General features: G+C 37.7%; 2 protein-coding genes across 4 annotated transcripts; one reads left to right on the forward strand and one right to left on the reverse strand.

Annotated features, from left to right (window-relative positions):
- Positions 1 to 810: 810 nt before the first annotated feature.
- RAD1 (RAD1 checkpoint DNA exonuclease) lies at positions 811 to 9,248 on the reverse strand. Of its 3 annotated transcripts, none has more exons than XM_013052025.2 (6): positions 9,067 to 9,248; positions 8,344 to 8,586; positions 7,195 to 7,303; positions 5,646 to 5,904; positions 3,642 to 3,740; positions 811 to 3,191 (listed from the first exon to the last, which is right to left on the reverse strand). In XM_013052025.2, the coding sequence occupies exons 2-6, from the start codon at positions 8,536 to 8,538 to the stop codon at positions 3,185 to 3,187; spliced, it is 669 nt and encodes a 222-aa protein (XP_012907479.1). In that variant the 5' UTR covers positions 8,539 to 8,586; positions 9,067 to 9,248; the 3' UTR covers positions 811 to 3,184. The 3 variants fall into 3 exon arrangements, with proteins under 3 accessions (XP_012907479.1, XP_004738098.1, XP_004738099.1); XM_004738041.3 differs by having other exon boundaries at positions 811 to 3,288; XM_004738042.3 differs by having other exon boundaries at positions 811 to 3,288; positions 8,344 to 8,607.
- Positions 9,249 to 9,342: 94 nt separating this feature from the next.
- Positions 9,343 to 20,906, forward strand: BRIX1 (biogenesis of ribosomes BRX1). Its single transcript, XM_004738043.3, has 10 exons — positions 9,343 to 9,539; positions 12,618 to 12,729; positions 13,921 to 13,964; positions 15,902 to 15,972; positions 16,253 to 16,302; positions 16,410 to 16,483; positions 16,623 to 16,673; positions 16,818 to 16,919; positions 18,203 to 18,331; positions 18,571 to 20,906. Exons 1-10 carry the CDS (start codon positions 9,381 to 9,383, stop codon positions 18,838 to 18,840), a joined length of 1,062 nt encoding a protein of 353 aa, XP_004738100.1. The 5' UTR covers positions 9,343 to 9,380; the 3' UTR covers positions 18,841 to 20,906.
- The last annotated feature ends 786 nt before the right edge of the window (positions 20,907 to 21,692 follow it).

Genomic DNA, 21,692 nt, shown 5'->3' on the forward strand with positions numbered 1-21,692 from the left:
TTTGGTAGCTCACCCACCAGTTTCCATGAAAGTCCCATGTAAGACAAACTTGACAATATTTCAGAGGTGAGACTATCCTAATCCAGTCAGCAACAAGCAGCCAGAAGTGTTTGGACAAGATGTCAGGAAGCAAGACCCTTTAGGGGTCAAGCCTTAGGCACCAAGCCTAAACGTACAGGCTACAAGCCTCACTCGATTCTTATGTGCTTTCCATACACACATTTAATCATTCCACACTTCCTGGATATCTCTAGTTTTGCCAATGAGAGCCACTACTATTATCTATTATGTTGATCAACAAGCTATTAATTTCAAAAGTAATACCAACTTGAAACATTTACTAATCATCAAAATCTCTGGTGGGGACTGTGCTGTGGATAGCACAAGCACATGGAACAGCTGCCTAAGGCATCTCTGAGCAGGACACTAGCTGTCACTGCTGGAGACGGAAATGCACGTGAGAGCTGTCTGCTGCCACCGGCTGTGCGTGGAGCCCGACCTGTGTGTGCAAATGCTACCCATGACAGAATTAGGAGAAGAAAGAATATACCATTTCCCCAGTTTTTCTGGATCCAGTAGATTTTGTTTCACATGGGGAGAAGGGGAAGTCAGTGTGATGACATGGAAGGGAAGAAGGGAGAACATTGTTCAGAAAGATTCCCCAGCCTAAACTGTGAACACCTGCCAGACGCCGCCCTCTCAGCAACTGTAACGAATTCTTACCAGCACTACCTGATACACTACAAAAACTCTGTGGCTTCTTATACAAGTGATTGTGTTACAAAATCTATTTTTATTAGAAAAGTAGAATTTTAAAACTCCGTTTGTTTTTATTTTGAATCATTTCATCAATTCTGGGTGGAAGCACACCATCATCAAACAGGAAAAAACATTAAAAATGGAGAAAAAGATTAACTACTCATTCCTGTAGTAAGCACAATTTAATAAGAAAATGAGATAAACTTCAAAAAGGCAGAACTAAAGGTCTTAAAAATAAGATTTTATTTTTCTGTGTGTGATACATGAAATGAATGTGCCATCACCAACACGTCCTGGTCGGGCTGCAAAAGCACTCCCCCTAGCGGACCATCATAGGAATTTGAACAAGTTAAACTAGTAAATTCCTAGGTCAGAGGGAACACACTAAATAGGAAATTGTTAGATCAGTACCTTTCCGTTAGGGTGAGAAAAACTTACATTCCTTAGCTTATGAATTCTAAAGAGCTAAAGAAATGTGCAGCTAAAATGATGGTCTTCAATGTGCAAAAAGTCAATCTTTCCCTATTAAGCCAATATATATTTTAAATCCTTCACAGGTCTTTTAAAATATGTTGGATTAAAATCACTTCAAGGCTAAATAGCTGAAATGACAGTGACTAATAAGATGCTAAAAGATAATCTGAAATGGAGGTTCTTTCATCTAGTAAGTATTTGTTGAATAGGTTACATACAAGGCACTGTTGTAGGTACAGAACATACCAGTGAACAAAACCCAAAAATAACTGCCCTATTTTAAAGGAAAATTATAGTCCTTGAAATTGACTGATTAATTATTTCATAACTAGGTTTTTTAATTTGTCCTGTTCTTGATGTTCATCTAAAAAAATGTGTGCACAACATTTAGTAGATTCATCCATTTTCTTCTTGAACATGTACCACACTTTATAAAACTCCCAACTCTTCTTGCACCTGCCGGCATCCTGAGATGACTTGGGGGGCTCAGAAATTATCAGGGAGTCGCTCTGGGCTCAAAACCCAGAACTGTCCATGTGCCGGAGAGCAGAGCCCACAACTGTTCTGGGGGTGTGTTTCCCTGAAGTGCTTTGCTGAACTACTCTCCAAACCAATCTCCTCTCGTGCCATGTTGCCTATTTTAAGGTTGGGCATTCCAAATATACCCCTTGATGAATGTTTTCGATGAATATTATTCAATGGTTCTTAACCATCAATAGCGGGGGTGGGGATCACAGGTCCCAAGGATTGGCATTAGTGGGCATGGGCCAGGAAGGCTAAATAAATTCTGCAATGGGGTGAATTTTTTCCCCATGAAGTACTGTCCCACCCACAAAGGCCAACAGCGCCTGCCCAACACTGAGTGAGCTGTATCACATGGTACAGGACCTTTATTTATGTAATTTTTTTCTACTAGAAAATAAGCCAGATAATTTTAGTATTTCATTTTATTAAATATCTACATGACATAAAAACTGATGGAAAACTACCCAAGAAAGTGCAAAATCAATTATTCACTGGTTTTCTCCATGTTGGTTTGGATGAGAAACTTTTATAAGCAAACAGAAGATATCTAATAAGTACTTACTACAGTACTTACTGCACTGAACAGTTGCAGAGAACAAGAAGAAATCCTCTAACTCTGAAGACTGTTTTATATCTTGTTCATTGATTTCTTGAAAATGTGTACTTTAAATCATATAATTACTCAGACTTGTTTGGCAAAGCCTAAACTTCAGAATATCACAGAAGAAATCACATGTAAAAGTAATCACTTCAGTGCAATTAAATACTATTAAAACAAACAAAAAATGCATCCTTCAAAACAGTTGTTGAAACATTAGCATGCATCAGAATTTCCTGCGGGAAAGTTTTCTTAGGCTACAGATTGTTGCCCCACCTCCAGAGTTTCTGACAAGCTTCCAGGTAATGCTGAATGCTGTTGATCTAGGTGCCACACCTTGAGAACCACGTTTACAATATATTCTTCGGAATTCAAACTAATAAGCAATGCCCATACGTTGATGCTTTTTCTAATAGTAAATAAATAAAAGTATATTTCCAGTATGGATTCATCAAACTTTAAATTTTTAGACTCTTGAAATGTCTCACTTAAATAGATTGTTCATCTTGGCTCATGATGAGGAGTTCAAAAGACAACCCCAGGACAGTCCAGTAGTGTGTAATCTATGATTACATGAAAACATTTACTTAACAAATACACAGCAACTCTTAGAGTACATGAACCTTATTCCCATCTCCTTCATGCTTCTTTCCTTTAGAAAACACAGTCTCCTGGAGATGCTATATACCCAGAATGAGAAAGTGACCTATCATGAATGTTTGGGTGGAGGTTACAGGGAAGACCATACTTAAGACTCTGATTCTGGAACTTCCTCGTCAGGGCAGCAGTAATATTCCACAAAACAGATCTGTCCGTCTTCATTTCTAATCATATACTGTAATGAGAGGAATCCTCGGTTATCTGTTCGAATAGATACCTTACAAGACAGGACTAAGGCCTTTGTAGAAGGTTTCAGTAAAGAAATCTTGTATCTGTAGAGGAGCAAATAAAAAGCAGTTCTTATTCGGACATGTTTGAAGCAGTGCTCATAACTCCAAGTAAAGGACAAAAATTAGCCAAAAACTACCAAGTAACAAACCTAAGGATAAAATCAAATACTTATCCAATTTGCTAATATCTTTTGTTTATAAAATTTCAATCACTGTCACGACCCCAAGTCCCCAAGTAAACCCAGTACTTGGGTTTACTTATAAAGATACTATCTTATAAAGATACTGTTTATATCTTTAGGATGCTATACCTTTAGCAATGGATTGAAAGTTTTACGTTTAATAGATATGTGATATTCAACCTCACCTTCACCACCAATATATTAAGAACTGACCTGTTGACCTGGGTCTGGTTACAATGAAATGATTCCATCAAATCAGAATCTTTGGGATAATCAAGGTGGGAGCTTCCCGCATTCCCAAAAGTAGATAATCTATAGTTAAAAAAAAAAAAAAAAGCAATTCATTTATTCATTGGTCCAACAATAAGCCACATTAGGATCTCAGTAAAGAAGATGCTTCCTTAAGAAGCTCATTCTGGTGAATGAAAGAGATACATAAACAAATGCTCACAATACACTACCAATTATAGTAATAAAGATTCTCGCAGGATGCTGTGGAATTCAGAAGATCTAGCAACTAATAAACAGCTTTGGAAAAAACCAACCACCAAAGGAATCCAGGGGTGTTTGCCTCAGTTTCATTAGCTTAATTCTACTCTTTACACTCAACGTTTCTTCACCCTTAAATCAGAAATACGTAAAAGGAGAGAGAGTTTGAGGAGTGATGGCAGACCCTGAGTGGAATCACCAGCAAGCCTGGGGTCCTGTTCGCCGTCCTCACCACCACACCCCAGAATTCTGGCTCTTCTGTATCTTACACTGCTCTTTAGGCTGTTGCATGCTTTTCCTTGCGTGGCAGGATCAGCAGTTTGTGTTTAGCAATTTGTTAATGTTTATGTTTGTTTAATCTGCAAGAATTTTTCGATCATTTGTTATGGGGTTAACACATTGGTAAGTACCGTGTGAGCACAGTGACAGAGGGCCTCGGTGCTGGTCTTCCTCAGGTTCCACCTTTTCTCTCCTCTAACTAACCTCTTCTCTGAGCCATCTTGTCCATAGCCAGCTTGGATGATGCTCTCACATCTCAACTGCCATTCTAGACTGACATCCTGAACTCTATGTCCAAGTACTCCCTAGGGTCTGAGACACCTCAAATTTAACAAATTCAGAAAAAAAATGTCAACTCCTAGTTCCCCACCACCAAATCATTTCCCATACGGGAGATGAAAGATATCAAGATCTACCTAGTTGCCTATGCGGAGAGAGATCCCTTAGGTGGGCATCTCTGAAATATACTGTTTAAGTGCCCAGAATTTTAATTCCCATCAATGCTTAAGTAGAATTTCCATTTTGGTTAATATTTTAACCAAATTTTGAGCCAAATTTTTAACTGCCGCATGATAAGGGCCTGCTGTTTTTCTAGAGTAGATGTAAAAAGAACACACCTCTCATTCCTTATGTATTTTTAGCTCCTTTATTCTTATTCTTTATTTTTTAATATTCTGATGTAATTCAAAAGAAAACTATTTAAATCCCCTTTCCAAATTGATTCTAATCCTGAAAATTTCATAATTTGTTGGTTCAAAACATTAGGAGCAACTTGAGAGTTTCTGACATTGTATTTCTGCTGAAAATTGCCCTCCCTTAGGAAGCTTGTAGCGATCAATTCCCCCCTCAGTACTCAGTACTGTTCTCTAAGCGTCTCTGTGCATTATTTTGGTACTTAGTGGCACACAATTCTGTTCCTTCTATGCTGTTTCACTTATATTTTCTTCACCTTGATTTTAAGCCATTCCTTTCCAAAGTGCTTAAAAAGGTAGCTATGCACACAGCAGGTGACTAATAGTGAATGAACCATGTATAGAAAACATTGGCTTCCTTTTGCATCCTATACTAACTTGAAAGGGAAGAAAAAGATACCACATGATACAAACATCTTTGCCAAAAGTTTAACCCCAAATTTTCCTCGTGACGTCAATCTATAAGCAGTAAGCGGTAAGCAGTACAATGAAAAGACCACTAGTTTATGAAGTAGGAGACAGGGCTATTCACCTACCAACCAACACTACCTAACTATGAGGCTTTAAATACTGAGTGATTCTTCCTGGACTGCAGGTTTCCTGATCTATAAAAGTATGAAGTAAGAGTAAAAGCTCTCTAAAGATCTGAAAACTCTAAGAACCTGGAGAATGAAAGTTCTGCATCCTAAGCAAATGTGTAAGCAGGGAGAGAAAGTAAGACTACAGTATTAATTTTCATTGCCCTGTGTTCAAGTACCTGAAATAAGGCTTGTCGGGAGACATGGTGATCTGTAGCACCTCACTTGTCATATCCAATTCAGAAAATGCTTCACGGAGCCCCTCTGACTGCAGAATAATCTTATTGATAACATTGGTGCTGCAGAAATCAAAATCCAGAGTCTCCTCAGGCTCCTGAGTATTGATTTTACAGACTGTCACCACTCCTCCTTCTTCCAGAAATAGCATCAAAGGGTAACCATAACCTTGGTAACACATCCGAAGTGCAGTTAAAGTCCCTGCAATGGAAATAAATCATATGTTGGGCTCAGCTTTATAATGCAGGTTCCACTTCTCCTTAAATGATACATAAAACTCCTGAAGATTATTTTACTCTGCCCAATTTCTAGCACATATGTATGCATCTCTTTCTAAAAAGGGATCATATTTTCCCTGATAACAGTTACATGTAGGCAATTCAAACGATAACTAATAAAACTGGCAAAGGAAACAAAACATAACTCTTTGAAATCATTTTCCAGCTTGCCAAAACACCTCAGAAATAGCTTACTGATTTTATATATGTATAATTTCCAGGATGGAGATTTTACATGGACCAATACTGCAAGTAACAGAATTACTGCAGAACAAGCTATGCTCTTTCTCAAAGGTGCAAGGTGTGCAAGAGTGGACTACTTTGATATTGTCAGTACGATAATATCAGTGTATTCATTGAGATAAGGATCCTTCCAACCTTTCCTTTTGGGAGATAGTATGTACATTTCCTCAAACTAGGAAAAAAAGAGAGGGTAGTTAATGGTGGTGTGGGTTTTAACACTATAAACCACTAGAGAGAAGGAGGAATAGGACTAGACATTCTAGCTCCTTTTCTCCTACTGGATGGAGAGCCACCATGAGGAATGAGGGAAAGTATATGCTTTTATGAAAAACCAGCTAGGGAATGCTGCATTAGGAAAATGTATGATAATAATGGAATTTTCAGTACAAAATTAAAATATATTTTCTAAAGAACCACACTGCGCTTTCCCTAGCTAATCTCTAGATTCCTGAGAAATAAAATCATTCTTTGGGGGATTCCTTGTAGTTTTATATCCATAGCAACAGAATTCACTAGTCCTAAAAAAAAACATATATTTTAAACATTTCAGGAGATAGACAATTTATAAACAGGATTAAAGAAATAACAACAAACTAGGTGTGAGGAGAATTGGTTTCTCTCTTTCTTGGCCACTAAACCGTAATCCTGAACAGGTTAGAAAAAAAAAAAGTATTTAATACATATTTTGCAATGTTCAAGTTAATTAACACATATTCAAAGTCTTCTCTTGGTCAGTCCAAATTTAAAACCCCTGAACTTTGTAAATTAAAAAATTACTATAAATACTTTTGTAAATAGGAAAAGAACTATAGTTTCTACTATACTTTCTATTAATGTAAAAAGTTAGAATCCATGATTGTGACTAGTGAGAAATGAATTTGCAATTTCCAAGATATGTTTCTTACCTCTAATAACCTTTCCTGTATTTTTCTGAGCATTTTCTTTTTGTCATTATAATAAAATGGCTCACCTGGCATAGGACTTGATCCGAAAATTGATAAACAGTCTAAAAGGACAGTTAAATTTATTCGAAAAGTAACAGATTCTTCCTGAACTATAAACTCTTGAAATATTCCAGCCTGTGAAGAAAAGTAAACATGAAAGTGCATATATATTAATGAAAACTCACAGACAAGGTTCTAGATTTCTGTATTTTAAAAATAATATTGTGCTGATCCCATGAAAATAATTTCTGATTACCCATCAAAACATCTTCAGCTTTTTTTTTTTTTTTTTTTTTTATCTGACAGAGATCACAAGTAGACAGAGAGGCAGGCAGAGAGAGAGGAGGAAGCAGGCTCCCTGCAGAGCAGAGAGCCCGATGTGGGGCTCGATCCCAGGACCCTGGGATCATGACCTGAGCCGAAGGCAGAGGCTTAACCCACTGAGCCACCCAGCTGCCCCACATCTTCAGCTTTTTCAACTATTACCATTAGAATGCTACTACTCAGTAATTAAAGGTGTAACTGACTTCAGTACCATGCACAACTTTATGAAAGGTCTTTGACCTAGCTTCTTGATCTAAACTATTGCCCACAGGACTTTCCCTTTTCTCATCTTTTGCCTGTCAACAGTGCTAAAGTCATCTGGAAAATAGCCAAACAATTTGATAATGCATGAGTGATAGCAGTTTTCAATTTCTTTTGAGGACAGGAACCATGTCTTATCTATCCCTCTATACCTGAGGGTACACTGTGCACTTTGGTGTTCAAAGAAATGTTGGATTAGGGGCGACTGGGTGGCTCAGTTACTAGTGGCTGCCTTTGGCTCAGGTAATGATTCCAGGGTCCTGGGATTGAACGCCCCCATGGCATCTGTCTCCCAGCTTAGCAGGGAGCCTGCTTCTCCCTCTCCCTCTGCCTGTCACTCTACTGCTCTTGTGCTCTCTCTCTCTATATATATATCAAAAAATAAAATCTTAAAAAATTTTTGGATTAAATCTGAAATCCTATCTGAACCATACATATATTGCTTTGTAAGGGCACACTATAACCAATAAAATGGAAATACTGGTCAAGAGCATATACTGGAAACAAATGTTTGGGTTCTTATCCCAACTCAGCCACTTGCCCACTGTGGGACTGTTGGCAAATCACTTAAAAGATGCCTATTTCCATACCTGAATGAAAGCATTTGCTTGCACACACTTTGCATTTTCCACTGTAACCTTGATTCCGTTTTTAGTAGCGAAGCACGTAGCATGCTCTCGGAAATGAATAGCCTTCAAGATAGTGGAGAGATTCCTAACGTTGTCAAGGCTGGCCACTAAGCTGTAGTCATTCTCGTCTTGGATCTGTGGGGTTAGGAGGGGCATCGTCCACTGCACATTGGTCCCAAGGGATGTTCCCGGAGCCAACACTTGCTGCCGAGGAACACGAAACACCTGATGAGATTCGACAATCAAGCTCCGGTCAATGCGGGCAAGGCCCGCGATGTCAACCCTCGCTGAGGCGAGGCCTGGGCATCGAACTCCGCCGGTGGCACCCCATTTCTGCCTCTTCGACTCTCTGTAACTTTGGGGGAAATTACTCTTCACTCTAAGCTACGATTTCCTCGCCTTTAGTAAGGGGCCAGTAACACAGAAAAAGTTGTGAACAATGAGAACAGGTAACTAACGAGGTAGCTCTACTGGGGGGCGGTCCCCCCAAACTTGGATTACGTGTCCCCGCTGAGTCGGGTTTGAGCTGTCCGGCACCCCTAACCTTGCCCCTAACAGAACAGGCGGCGGAGGGCGGGCCCCCATTCTTCGGGAGATCCTGGAGTCCCACACAACCCCATTCCCCAACCCGTCAAGAGACGGCATCTATTTCGTGACCCCGGGATCCGGGCACGGAAACCTTACCTTTCCAGCGGGATCCGGACGCCCGAGAGCCCTTCGCAGCCAGGTCACCGAAGAAGCCAGCCGCGCCTCTCAGGTAGCTTGGGGAGAAAATGCAGCGGATCCCGCCACTCTTTTCAGACCAGACAGCCACCTCGGCCACCGTCACCACAGAGATAGAGGCGGCCTAGAGAGCCGCGCATGCGCCATCAGAAACCGGAAAAAAGTACCATCGAGCCGGGGGACTGCGAAGCCGAGCGCTCTGTACCATAGAGATCGGAAAGGGGAGCGAGCGGCACAGCCGGAAGGAAAGCCGAGACCTGAGGCGTTCAGGCAAGATGGCGGCGACCAAGAGGAAGCGGCGTGGAGGCTTGGCGGTTCAGGCGAAAAAACCAAAAAGGGATGAAAAAGCTGCCAAGCAGCCAGCTAAGCTGCTCGACATGGCAGAAGAGGTGGAAGAAGAAGAGAGAGACCGTATCCCAGGCCCCGTTTGCAAGGTAGAGCTTACATCCAGGTTACACCTGCAGCTCTACACGCCTTCCCTGGGACTACCTCCCTGATAAGTGCTTTGGTAATTTCCGAGTAGCCTGTTACCGGAGCTCGGTTTCCGCTCTCGTCCGGGTCAGACAGGCTACCGCGCTTAGAGCTAGCTCTCATGCACGTGGCCGTCTTCTGGAGGCAGCGGCCGAGGAAGCGCGCTGGCTTCCGAACGGTTCACAGGGAAGCAACCTTTGGGGTATTCAGTCCCAGTGTTGTGTCTTCTGATTACTCCATTTCCCCCATTTGGGGTGGTATTACTTTTCCTTAAAGTTAGTTCTCGCTATTGAGTATATTATATCTTCCAATGGCTACTAGTCCCCTTATTCCGCCATAGTTAGTTTCTGTCATTCTGGGATCCTGAAGCTTGTCAGGCGGTCCTTTTTAAAAAATTGCTGCCCTTGGGATAATGGCTTTGACTTGTCTGATCAGGTTTTTAACTCTTAAGGGTTGATGAAAGCTAGACGAGGTAGAATGAACTTTTCTTGTATTCAAATATTTTTATATACGTCAGGTACTGTCCGAAGTTAGGTTTCCTCTGGCTTTGGGATTCTAAACTAGAATAGGACTTTCTTTCTGAAGTGTTGGGAGATTAGAAGAAAACTTAGGAACGCATGTAAGTTCATGGTTTGTATTCAGAAGAAGGTGAACACAAGTTGTTGGGCCTAACTTCCATTCCGTAAGCTAGATCCAGTACTTTGGAGACAGAGGTGGTCTTTGATTTGTTTCTGCTTTTGATTCTGTTTCTACTTTCCTGGCCCTTAGCATTGTACTCTAGCAGGTAGTAGGTGATAAATGACCATCTGTGGTGGAAAGCACTAGGAAAGGAGTTAGCTCTGAGGAATGAAAGATGAGTTTAAATTCTAGCTCTACTGATAGTTAATGTCCATGTTTTGAGCTCTTTTGTCATCTGCAAATTAAGAGGAAGAAAATGTGCTTTACTTTTTGTGAAGAATAAGCTGGACTGCTAGAGGATTTTCAGTAAATGTTAGTGCTCCCACTCTTCCCTTAACCTGGAAGGAAATACAATAGTATCTATGACCTGAGTCATTGTATGAAAAATTCTCTGGAAGTACAGAATATAGAAATTACTTTTACCCTTGGACAGTCATGTAAGGGATCATGAAGGATTTATTCCTTGAGTGGATTTCAAAGTAGGGGCACATTTCCAGTATTCAGTATTCAAAAATGAGAGGGAACTGTATGAGGGCAAAGAAGAAAAAGTGATCAAAGGCATTGATGTGGAGGAAAAATGCTGAAAATCTAAAAAATAGAGTCAGATTAGCTAAAAGGTAGGGTTGATTTAGAGCAATAGTGAGGTAGAAATAGAAATATATTTCAGAATCCAGTGTTAAAGCTATGTCATATTGGAATTTGTTTAGAAAATCCTGGTGGGTTAAGGATGTGATTGAAACAGTGCTTTAAAAAGACTAAGCTGGGGCGCCTGGGTGGCTCAGTGGGTTGGGCCGCTGCCTTCGGCTCAGGTCATGATCTCAGGGTCCTGGGATCGTGTTCCGCATCGGGCTCTCTGCTCCGCAGGGAGACTGCTTCCTCCTCTCTCTCTGCCTGCCTCTCTGCCTACTTGTGATCTCTCTCTGTCAAATAAATAAATAAAATCTTTAAAGAAAAAAAAAATGCTCTAGGTAGTATTTAAAAGAAAAAAAGACTAAGCTGGTGCTAGTCCACCAGACCTTTTGGAGAAACTCTTGTCCGGGAAGGCTAGCCATTTTAGGAGATTTAAGATAATAAGAATCTGAATGCGGGCACTGTGAATAGGAAGGCATTAAGAGAAATTGAAAGAGAAATTGACAGCATTTAGTAGTGCCTATGATATAGGAGAAACAGGCAAATAGATAATTCAAAGCCAGGGGGATAGAAATGATGGTTGCATCATTAGAAAAACAGGAAACTTACTAGATTTAAGATTTAGTATTCTAGAGTTGAATTTGAGGTATTAAGTCAAATACTTGGATTATTAGGAGTGGAGAGAGTTCCTTACCTTTCTATAGATTTGACAATTGAATTTATGGAATGATTATGAGAACTCTGTAGTGAGAGACCTGAAACCAAAAGAGGACTAGGAAAGAGTTTTTCAAGTCAGGAGGAGGAATCGGAGAGGTGGAAGAAGAAAGACCAAAAATGAAGAAAGTCAAGGAAGGTATTTCTGGGAGGGAGCCGTGGTCAGTAAATACCACTGAGAGATTGTCAGAATTGTTTAGCCTGTTACCTGGAAGTTTTTAATGAATATTACTGTGTCTCTACATACTTACATACAAGGAGTTAACTTTTCATTGGCTGTGTTATTTTATCAGAACCAGGGGCTATCTTTAGCTTGTTTTTTAGGTAGGGGATCTAAATTTTGAATATTAAGATAAAATGGGGACTTTTCAAGTTTACTTTTTTGCATCATCACATGTTGCCATGATGCTTTACCATTTCTATCCTATCCTATATGACAGATATGTTGTGTTATCTGTCATATAGAATAGAAATGGCAAAGCATCTCAGTAAGGGTTTTATGCTGTTCTTGCCTTTGTGTCTTTATTGATTTGCTTGCTTGTTGACTATCTTCCCACATAAGAACAGTGGCTGACTTCATTAGAAAAACAGGAAACTTACTAGATTTAAGATTTAGTATTCTAGAGTTGAATTTGAGGTATTAAGTCAAATACTTGGATTTGACTAGTAAATATTAAATTAAATATTAAATTAAATATTAAATTAGTAAATATTAAATATTTAGGATTGCAGTAAATATTAGTAAATATTAAATTAAATTAATATTAAAATTTTCTTTTGAAAGGAATATTGACTGAGGAGTTTGTTCTGGGTTCAGGCGTGGAAGGATTCTATGTATAGTGAAACATCTCAGTTCTCTGAATTACACATATGGGAGAGAGGCAGAATTAAGGATGTAGTCTTGATACATTAGAGGGTGATGGCGTATTTAAGAACTAGGTACTTCTAAAACTATCTTTAAAAAAAAAACAAGGTATGAGTATGAGATTTAAAAATCTTAACATTTTCTTTTTCTTTAGGGCAAGTGGAAAAATAAGGAACGGATTCTTATCTTCTCTTCTAGAGGAATAAATTTCAGAACGAGACATTTAATGCAAGACTTGAGAATGTTGATGCCTCATTCTAAAGCAGGTGCCTTTATATCATACGCTTTTAATATTCTTATTTATAAACTTGTCTCTATATTCTCACTTTAAGTCATTATTTAACCTTGTCACTTGTTCAGCCTAATCAGGTAAAGAACTCTTTTGCCTCAGAACAATGACAAGATTTTTTTAATTAATATTTTGTTAGAAATACTTTATTCACTAAACATTCCCTTCACTTTCTTAGATATCCTAGTTATCAAAACATTTCCTGAAGGTCCAGGAATGCCTTAATTGTAATGTTCTCAGAGGTCATGATCTGGTTGTTCTTCTAAATAATTGAGGACTTCGTGTAACTGCATTTTTTTTTTTTTTTTAAGTTGGCTCCATGCCCAGCATGGAGTCCAGTGCAGGGCTTGAACTCAAAGCCCCAAGATCAAAACCTGAGCTGAGATTGAGTGTCAGATGCTTAACCACTGAGCCACCAAGCACCCCACTATCTGGCATTAAAAACAAACAGAAAAACCTGTTCGTATTAAAAAGTTAATGGGCTGGAGTGGGATTTCAAGCACCTTTAATTTGGGGCTCAACCTACGTCTAAATGCCAATATATTCTCTTTAGCAGTGGTGTATCTTGCAGGCAAGTGAAGTTTCAAATTTAGAACTGTGGCAGTACCCTCACACAGCTGTTTTTGTGCCTGTGTTGGGAGGAGTTTTGGCTTTCATTCTAGGTTATAGCTTTGTTCCTTAGACCACTATTTCTCAAACTGGGGTCTGCTCTTATATCTTCATATCTCTGAAACTCAGAAAAGATTTAACTTATATTGTTGCTTTTTTTTTTCTGTGATAATCTGAAAAAGTTTTTTCAATCCATTTCCTTCGGTTCAAATTTTGGTTTCTTCAGTGAGTGTTCCTTAAACTGCAATCCTAAAACATAGTTCAGTTTGTGAAAATGTTTCCATATGTGAAAGGGACCTACACAATATGTAAAGTTGATGAGAAACACTGCTTAGATCATACTTTATGATTCTCAAGAACTATTCTCTAGTCATTTTTATAAAAAATGAACAAGATTTTTAAAGAGGTCATGTGTTTTTAGGTCTAATAATTTTGAAAATTAAATCTCTTTTAAATTGAAGATTGTAAAAACATTTAAAATACTTTTTTAGAAAGCATGTGTGATATGTTTGAAGTAGCTTTGAAATTTTTTATTTACTTTCTTTCTTTCTCTTTATAGATACAAAAATGGATCGTAAAGACAAGTTATTTGTCATTAATGAGGTAATTTTAGATAGTAATTGAAGTAAAATATTCTAGGAACTCTACTTAGGAATAAAATATTTTGGAATACTAAAGATTGTTCATTTAAACAATAAGTTAGTTATTCAGTGACTGTTTTTTCCCTAATATTTTTATTTATTTATTTGACAGACAGAGATCACAAGTAGGCAGAGAGGCAGGCACAGAGAGAGAGAGAGAGGGAAGCCGTCTCCCCGCTGAGCAGAGAGCCCGATGTGGGGCTCGATCCCAGGGACCCTGGGATCATGACCTGAGCCGAAGGCAGAGGCTTAACCCACTGAGCCACTCAGGCGCCCCTATTCAGTGACCTTTAAATTGTTTTGTAAAAGGTAACTCAGATTTTTCCTGACTCCAGTAATCTGCCTTATAAATTTTTATATACTCTCTATATCTTACAGTTTGAATACTGTCTGTTTCTCACTATCTGAGTCTCATAGTGATTCAGAATATGTTATTTCTTGATCATTCTTGTATTTGTCTTATTTCACCAAACATTGAAATTTCTGGAAGACAAGGATTATATATTTTTTTCTCATTATATATAATACAGTGCTAAATTTATAATGGGTACTTAATATATTTTTCAAAGATTTTTTTTATTTGACACAGAGAGAGAGCACAGGTAGGCAGAGAAGCAGGCAGAGAGAGACGGGGAAGCAGGCTCCCTTCTGAGTAGAGAGCCTTATGCGGGGCTTTATCCCAGGACCCTGAGATCATGACTTGAGCCGAAGGCAGAGGCTTAACCCACTGAGCCACCCAGGTGCCCCTATAATGGGTACTTAATAAAAACTATCAACTTGTACAAAATAAATAAAATGTTCATTAAATATTTTTAAAACCACACATTTTAGAAAGTATTTTGCTAGTATTAAAGGTGAAACACGTGGTAATTGCTCTTAAGACACTACAAGTTATTAATAGGTTAATTTTTGAAGGGTTGTTGAAGATACTAAATTTATATTTTAAAGCTAACTTTTAAAAATTTAGAAGAATTGTGTTTTAAGATCATTTTCTTTCGTGATTAGCAAGGCCTCTTTTATTCATTTAGCATGGATTTTTGAACTTCTGTTATAAATGGCCTTATTCTACTGCTGCAGAAACTGTTTAACAGAATAATGCCCCCTTTCATCCAGTGGAGCTTACATACTAATGGGGGATTCAGTCCGTGAACAAGTATAATTTCAAGTGAAGATAGGTGAAAAAAAGTTATGAGTTTCTAGCAGTTGAAGCTTGACTAGGAAACAATCAACTTAGTGTTGTTGTTTGTTCTAAGACCAATAAGAAACAAAAATATTGGACCTAAGAGTTTTTAAAGCTGTTAGGTTTAAAGTCTCAAGTAGTTGAGGTTGATGAGTACTATATTAGGTAGTTTATGAATGTTAAAGTAGTATAAGCCTTCAAGATGTTGAAGTTTAATTCAACTTGAAATATGTTTTGAATGCTTCTGCCTTTCACCAGTCCCTTAGTGATTTCACAGAATGGAAATCGCAGAAATGATAATACAGATTAGGAAGAAAAATCTTAAATTTCTTGAACTTAAAATCAAAATGCTAAAGAGTTAAAAATAAAAATAATCATTATATTGGATGTAGTTGGCTCTTGAAGGACTGTATTTTCCTAAGATTGATAAGGCTAATTTTAGTGTGCCTTACCCCTCAGGTATCTTTTTTTGCTCTTTGGGGATTGTATGTGGGAGTATGGTTGAAGATAGAGGCTCCCAGTAAGCAGAAGAGAGACCAGAGTATCTAGTTTACTTTAGTATACCTAAGGGAAACTTTAAATGTTTCTTTTTGTGAAATTACCTAGATTTAGACCTTTGTAGCCTATTAACCTGCTTAAGTACTTTTGGAGGAATATAGGTATTAATTGCTTTTGTTCTCATTTTTACTATCTACTTCATTTTTTCATACTTTGTTTAGGTTTGTGAAATGAAAAACTGCAATAAATGTATCTATTTTGAAGCTAAGAAAAAACAGGATCTCTATATGTGGTAAGATAATGTGTTAAGGAAGATTTAGGTGGAACTGTTCTTGTAAATGGACTTATTCTTTTTAAATCTCTTAGGGTATAGACTCCTTTTAGTCTTTTACATAAAAAGAAGGGGCCAGGGGATGAAGCAAATTCATTTGGTTTCACAAAAGTTGAAACCTTTAAAGAAAGTTAAATGTGTGGATGTTACAAACATGGTATGGTGTCTTTTATTAAACTGAGGTAGTAAGAATTTACTACATTCTAAATTCTAATTAGTTGAAAAATTTCATATTTTTTAGGCTTTCAAATTCACCTCATGGGCCATCTGCTAAATTCCTCGTTCAAAACAGTAAGTTGACTCAGTTTAAGACTTTTTTTAATGACAAAATTGAAAATGCTCTTTTGAGACAATTGTGCTAAAGTTATAACTACTTTTATTGGTGTATTTTTTTCTAGTCCATACCCTAGCTGAACTAAAGATGACCGGAAACTGTTTGAAAGGTTCTCGGCCCCTTTTGTCTTTTGACCCCGTAAGTTTCTCATTAGTGTATGAGGTCTAATTTTCTTACTCTTTAGTGAATATGGTTTGTAATTCAATTTATCAAAAAGTCCACAATTTTAAACAAAACACTGCTGTTGTCAAATAATATGTTCACTTTATCTTTATAGGCTTTTGATGAATCACCACATTATACTTTGTTAAAAGAACTCTTAATTCAGGTAAATATCTTTTCTAGAAAGTATTTTCAGTAATATAAATGTGTGTCTCCTTTGGACTTTTTGTTAATTTAGCTATCTAAAACATACATGATATGCGCTAGAATAAGACATTAACTTTTCTTTTTTCTTTTTTTTTTAAACTAGATCTTTAGTACACCACGATATCATCCCAAAAGCCAACCGTTTGTGGACCATGTATTTACTTTTACCATTCTGGATAATAGGATATGGTTTCGGAACTTTCAGGTTAGCTTTAATTGATTTTTAATTATACTTTGAAATGAAGTGGGGTATATAGCATCTGTAAAAGATGCAAATAATAAGTCCTTTTGTTTTAAATAGTTCTTTGCCCCCACAGACTTGTAGCAGTTAACTGCTGTCTCATACTTTTCCTACTTCTCTACTTAGTTTTTTCCAATGGCTATCAGTTGGTTTTGGAGTAAGGGTTTGGTAACAAGCAACTATATATTCAGTAAGATATAAATTTATCTCTAAAAAGGTTAGAATCTGTAGGTGGAGGTTGTTAAGACTTAGAAGAACATGATCTCTGTAGAATGCATTCAATGAGAACTGTGAGATAAGTCATACAGTGACTTGTTTAGGAGGAGAGGTGATTCTGGAAAATTGAAGGAGGAGTTTGGCAGAATAAGAAGTCAGAAAGGTAGAGAGGCGTGCTCGCTTCGGCAGCACATACACTAAAGAAAGAGAGGTGGAAGGAGCAGCTTGTGAAGTAATCTTGTGTTATGTTGGATACCCTGCAGTGTGACTTAAACATAGCCCCGCAGCCTCTGAGGGCAGACATACCTGAACCAACAGTGTTGTGTTTGTATTTGTAGCTCAGAAGTTGCCACAATCAGAAGCCATTCAAAAGTAAATTTGGCCATATATCCTTTTATATACCCTTTAATCTAATTTGAATTAGACATATAAATACAATTTGAGAGGGGTGCCTGGGTGGCTCAGTCCTTAAGCATCTGCCTTTGGCTCAAGTCACTGATCCCAGGGTCCTGGGATCAAGCCCCGCATCAGCTCTCTGCTTCTGGGAAAGCCTTCTGCTTCCTCTCCCACTCCCTCTGTTTGTATTCCCTTTCTCTCTGTGTCTCTACCAAATAAATAAATAAAATCTTTAAAATAAATAAAGAAATACAATTTAGGAATTGACTTACATTTCGAAAGGGTTATCCATAGGGTACTTTAATGCAATCTGTTACAGTGGTAGCAGTTTTAAAAACTCATTTAACCACAGTTTTTCAAGAATATGTGTGCTGTGAGAAGCAAGATAAGGACCAAGTTGAAATTACTAAATTTTGAGAGAACACCCTGGAAAAAAGTTAGTATTTTCTTGTGACAACTACCTGTAACTAGTAATATATTTCAGAAAATACTGAGAATTTGGCACTTGCCAAGTTTCACTTCCACCTTAATTTAATTGGTTCTAACTTCTTTTAGGCATATTTGTAATAAGGTTATAGCCAGTGTAACTTTGACGAATAGTATATCCAAACTAAAATGTTTCCCTTTTATTAAAGATAATAGAAGAAGATGCTGCTCTTGTAGAAATAGGACCTCGCTTTGTCTTAAATCTCATAAAGATTTTCCAGGGAAGTTTTGGAGGACCAACTTTATATGAAAATCCTCACTACCAGTCACCAAACATGGTAAGCTAATTTTGTTGTTCAGTGGTCCCTTGACGCCCAGAACTTGCTGGCCAAAGTGATTCTGTCAAGTGATTTCTGTTAACTGTGAAACTAATTTTTTTTTTTTTTTGCTGCATACTGTCTTGCAAATTAGTTTTCTTTTTAATGACAAGAGTGAAGGGAAAATAAGTCTCACAAGTGAATGTCCATATGTAGTATGTTTTTATTTTGAAAGCATCTGATATTTTTGTTGTCTTTAGCATCGGCGTATTGTAAGAAGCATCACAGCTGCAAAATACAAAGAGAAACAACAAGTGAAGGATGCGCAGAAAATGAAAAAGAAAGAACCAAAGACTATTCTTCCACATGATCCCACTGCAGATGTTTTTGTTACACCAGCCGAGGAGAAGCCAATAGAAATACAGTGGGTAAAGCCAGAGCCCAAAGTCGATTTGAAAGCAAGAAAGAAAAGGATTTATAAAAGGCAAAGAAAAATGAAACAGAAGATGAACAGTGGGAATGCAAAATGAATCAGTGGATAACTAACTTTTCAGTAATTTTATATTTATTTTGTATTCAGTGTGTAAATACATTTTATTATCCAGGACTACCTTATATCTTACTAGTGTGGCAATTTAGACAAAGAGATACCAAATTAAAATTTGTGGCTTCAGTGGTGTGTATGTTTTTCTGAATGTCACCAAAACTCATCAGTTCATTTCTGTTTTTCTTTTCAAAGCTTGTTTGGTATTACTGAAAATTCAGCACACTTCAGGTTTAGGCTTGCTTTCTTGGATTAAAATTTTGGATTTAGCGAAGCTGAAATTCAAACAGATTTATTGGGTCATTATTACTTGTAAAACAATGAATTAGGTACTTAGTTTCGGATGATAAAGTGCAGATAGATTGGTAGAAAAAGCATCTTACTGAGAGTCCCTGAGTCCCAATGAATGAGGCCTTGGAAAAGCCAATCCTTGATCTTGATTTCTCACCTCAAGAAAGTACAGTAGGATGTCTGGGTGGCTCAGTCAGTGAAGCGTCCGCCTTCAGCTCAGGTCATGATCCCAGGGTCCGTCCATGGAGTCAGGCATCATTGGGCTCCCTGCCCAGCAGGGAGTCTGCTTTTCTCTGTGCTGCCCCCTAGAGTAGGTGTGCGCTCTCCCTCCCTCTCACAAAAATAAATACAATCTTAAAAAAAATTTTACAATAAATTTTAGGTTCTGAGAATCAAATGAGTTAATACGTGTTTGGAAGTATTTGTAGATTATAGATTTAATTGAGAAGCAGTGGGTATAAATGATAATTTAATAGTAAAAGGAAGAAAAGTGGAACAGTAGTTGGAGGGCACTGGAATATTGAGTTGATATTTGAGTTGCTCCCCTAATGAAAGAACTGAGGTGAAGAGCACTGGGCTTACCCTTCTAGAGGTCAGTTAGTAGGAGGGAAAGACAAGATTCTGGGTGCTAGTGGCTGTGGACAGGTAGGTGGCCGCTGAAGAGACTGAGAGATGTGCACATGTGTATATCATGTGTTTGGTGTTCTGTGACCCACTTATTTTTATATCCTATTAATCACTTCCTCATGTCTTTATTATACATGACTAATAATTGCATCGTATTCTACTCTGCTATACTGTACTATCTGTCCCTTATGGGATATTACAGTATTTCAGGTATGGATGCTTATGGCAAACATTTCTTGACATAAATTATTTTGTACCACCTTGTGGTTTCCTGTAAGTGGAACTCGAGTGAAAAGATGCCCCCCTAAATATTGTACTTCACCAGAGGTCATCTGTTCATCTATTTACTTGTACCCTTGTATAGTGAAATAACTTTTGTCAGTTTGGTAGGTTAAAAAAAGAATACCCTTTTTTGGGTAGATACTGGTTTTTCTTTTGTGACTAATCTTGTTTTTGTGTGGTAGTTATCTTTTACTAATTTGTAAGAACTCTTCTATGGCAGGATTACTCTAGGTATCTTTCCTAGTTCCTCAGTTGTGTTTTAATTTTATTTGGAATCTGTAGGCAGAACAATCAATTTTCCATTATATTTCATTTTTTCTTAATTTCAAAGAAAGGTCTTGAATGTAAAATTAGGCCACATTATTCTGAAATAGTCTAAATTAGGCTACTTACCTTGAAATCTATACTAATCAGGTAATTCAGTTCAGAAGTTCACTTTAAGTACTTGTGCATAGCTAGTGAAGGCCAATTTCGGTAAGTGCAGGGGGAGAACAAGCTTGTTTATTTAAGCAATTGAACATAGCCTGGGATGAAAAGAAGCTGTATTCAGGATTTGTATTTAAACACCCACATCCCAAGAAGTTAATTATAGGTTATAAAATAGACTGGCTCAACAAGTTGTTTGAATGAAGACCCAAACTTTTAAGATTTTCTGAGGTGTGTGTCGTAGAGTTTTAGTGGCATTTCTTTAACAATTTTGATGATCAGTTTCTACATATTTTCCTGTCCCAAATTACTTCCCTTTCACGATCATTTATATGTGTAGCTCATTTGAATGAGAATTCCTTTTTTTTCAACTCCTGTTCATTGAGAAGTCAACTTGTTCAATAAAGGTAATCCCTTAAACTGAAATTCATATCCAGTGTAATTGTCTCTATATTTCTTTAACTGTTAACAGGCAGAAACAATTTCCTCTTCTCTCAGGAGGAAAAATACAAGTGACTCGGGTTGTAAGCAAAACCAGATGCAGTTGGAGGAAGAAAGATTCTATTGTTTGTCACTTTTTATCCTCCTACCCCTAGCCCCATTCTCAAATGGGGAAAGTTTCCATTTTCACCTTTATTCAAACTTCTCAGTCCCTATCCATTGTCAATTTACAAACTAAGATGGTGTATAGTATCTTCCTTCTTTGAAAAAGAGGCAGGTGTGTGAGTAGGAGTTGGTTGAACAGTGGTGTGTGGAGAAACTTGATGAGGTTTGGGGTTGGTTTTGATTGTGCAGTGGGCAGGGTATTAGGGAAGCAAGGAACCACCTTGTACAATAAGACGTTAGCAGTAGAGCCAACCCTTTACATGTGGTTGATAAAACCTACACCTAACAACTGACCTATGTAAACATTCCACATTACAGTGAAATATATTGGTGTATCTATTAAACCAATGTATTTTAAGGACAGTTAGGATACTATTTTGACACCTTATCAAATTGGAACAGTTGTACGGATCTCCCATGCTGTAATAACGGTGTGTCGGTTCGATCAACAAAAACTGGTTAAATACTATACCCTAACAGCATTCTTAACAATCTAGGAAATGCAGGCTTAGAAGCCAGAAAGTGTTAGTGGATGGGTCAGCACAATTTTATTCATACTGGTGGTAAAACATTTGGTATGTTATTTTTAAATATGTTGATGGTCTC

This window comes from Mustela putorius, unplaced genomic scaffold (assembly GCF_011764305.1).
Source record: "Mustela putorius furo isolate JIRA1106 unplaced genomic scaffold, ASM1176430v1.1 tig00000407_pilon_pilon_pilon, whole genome shotgun sequence".
In the NCBI taxonomy this organism is placed as follows: Eukaryota; Metazoa; Chordata; class Mammalia; order Carnivora; family Mustelidae; genus Mustela; species Mustela putorius.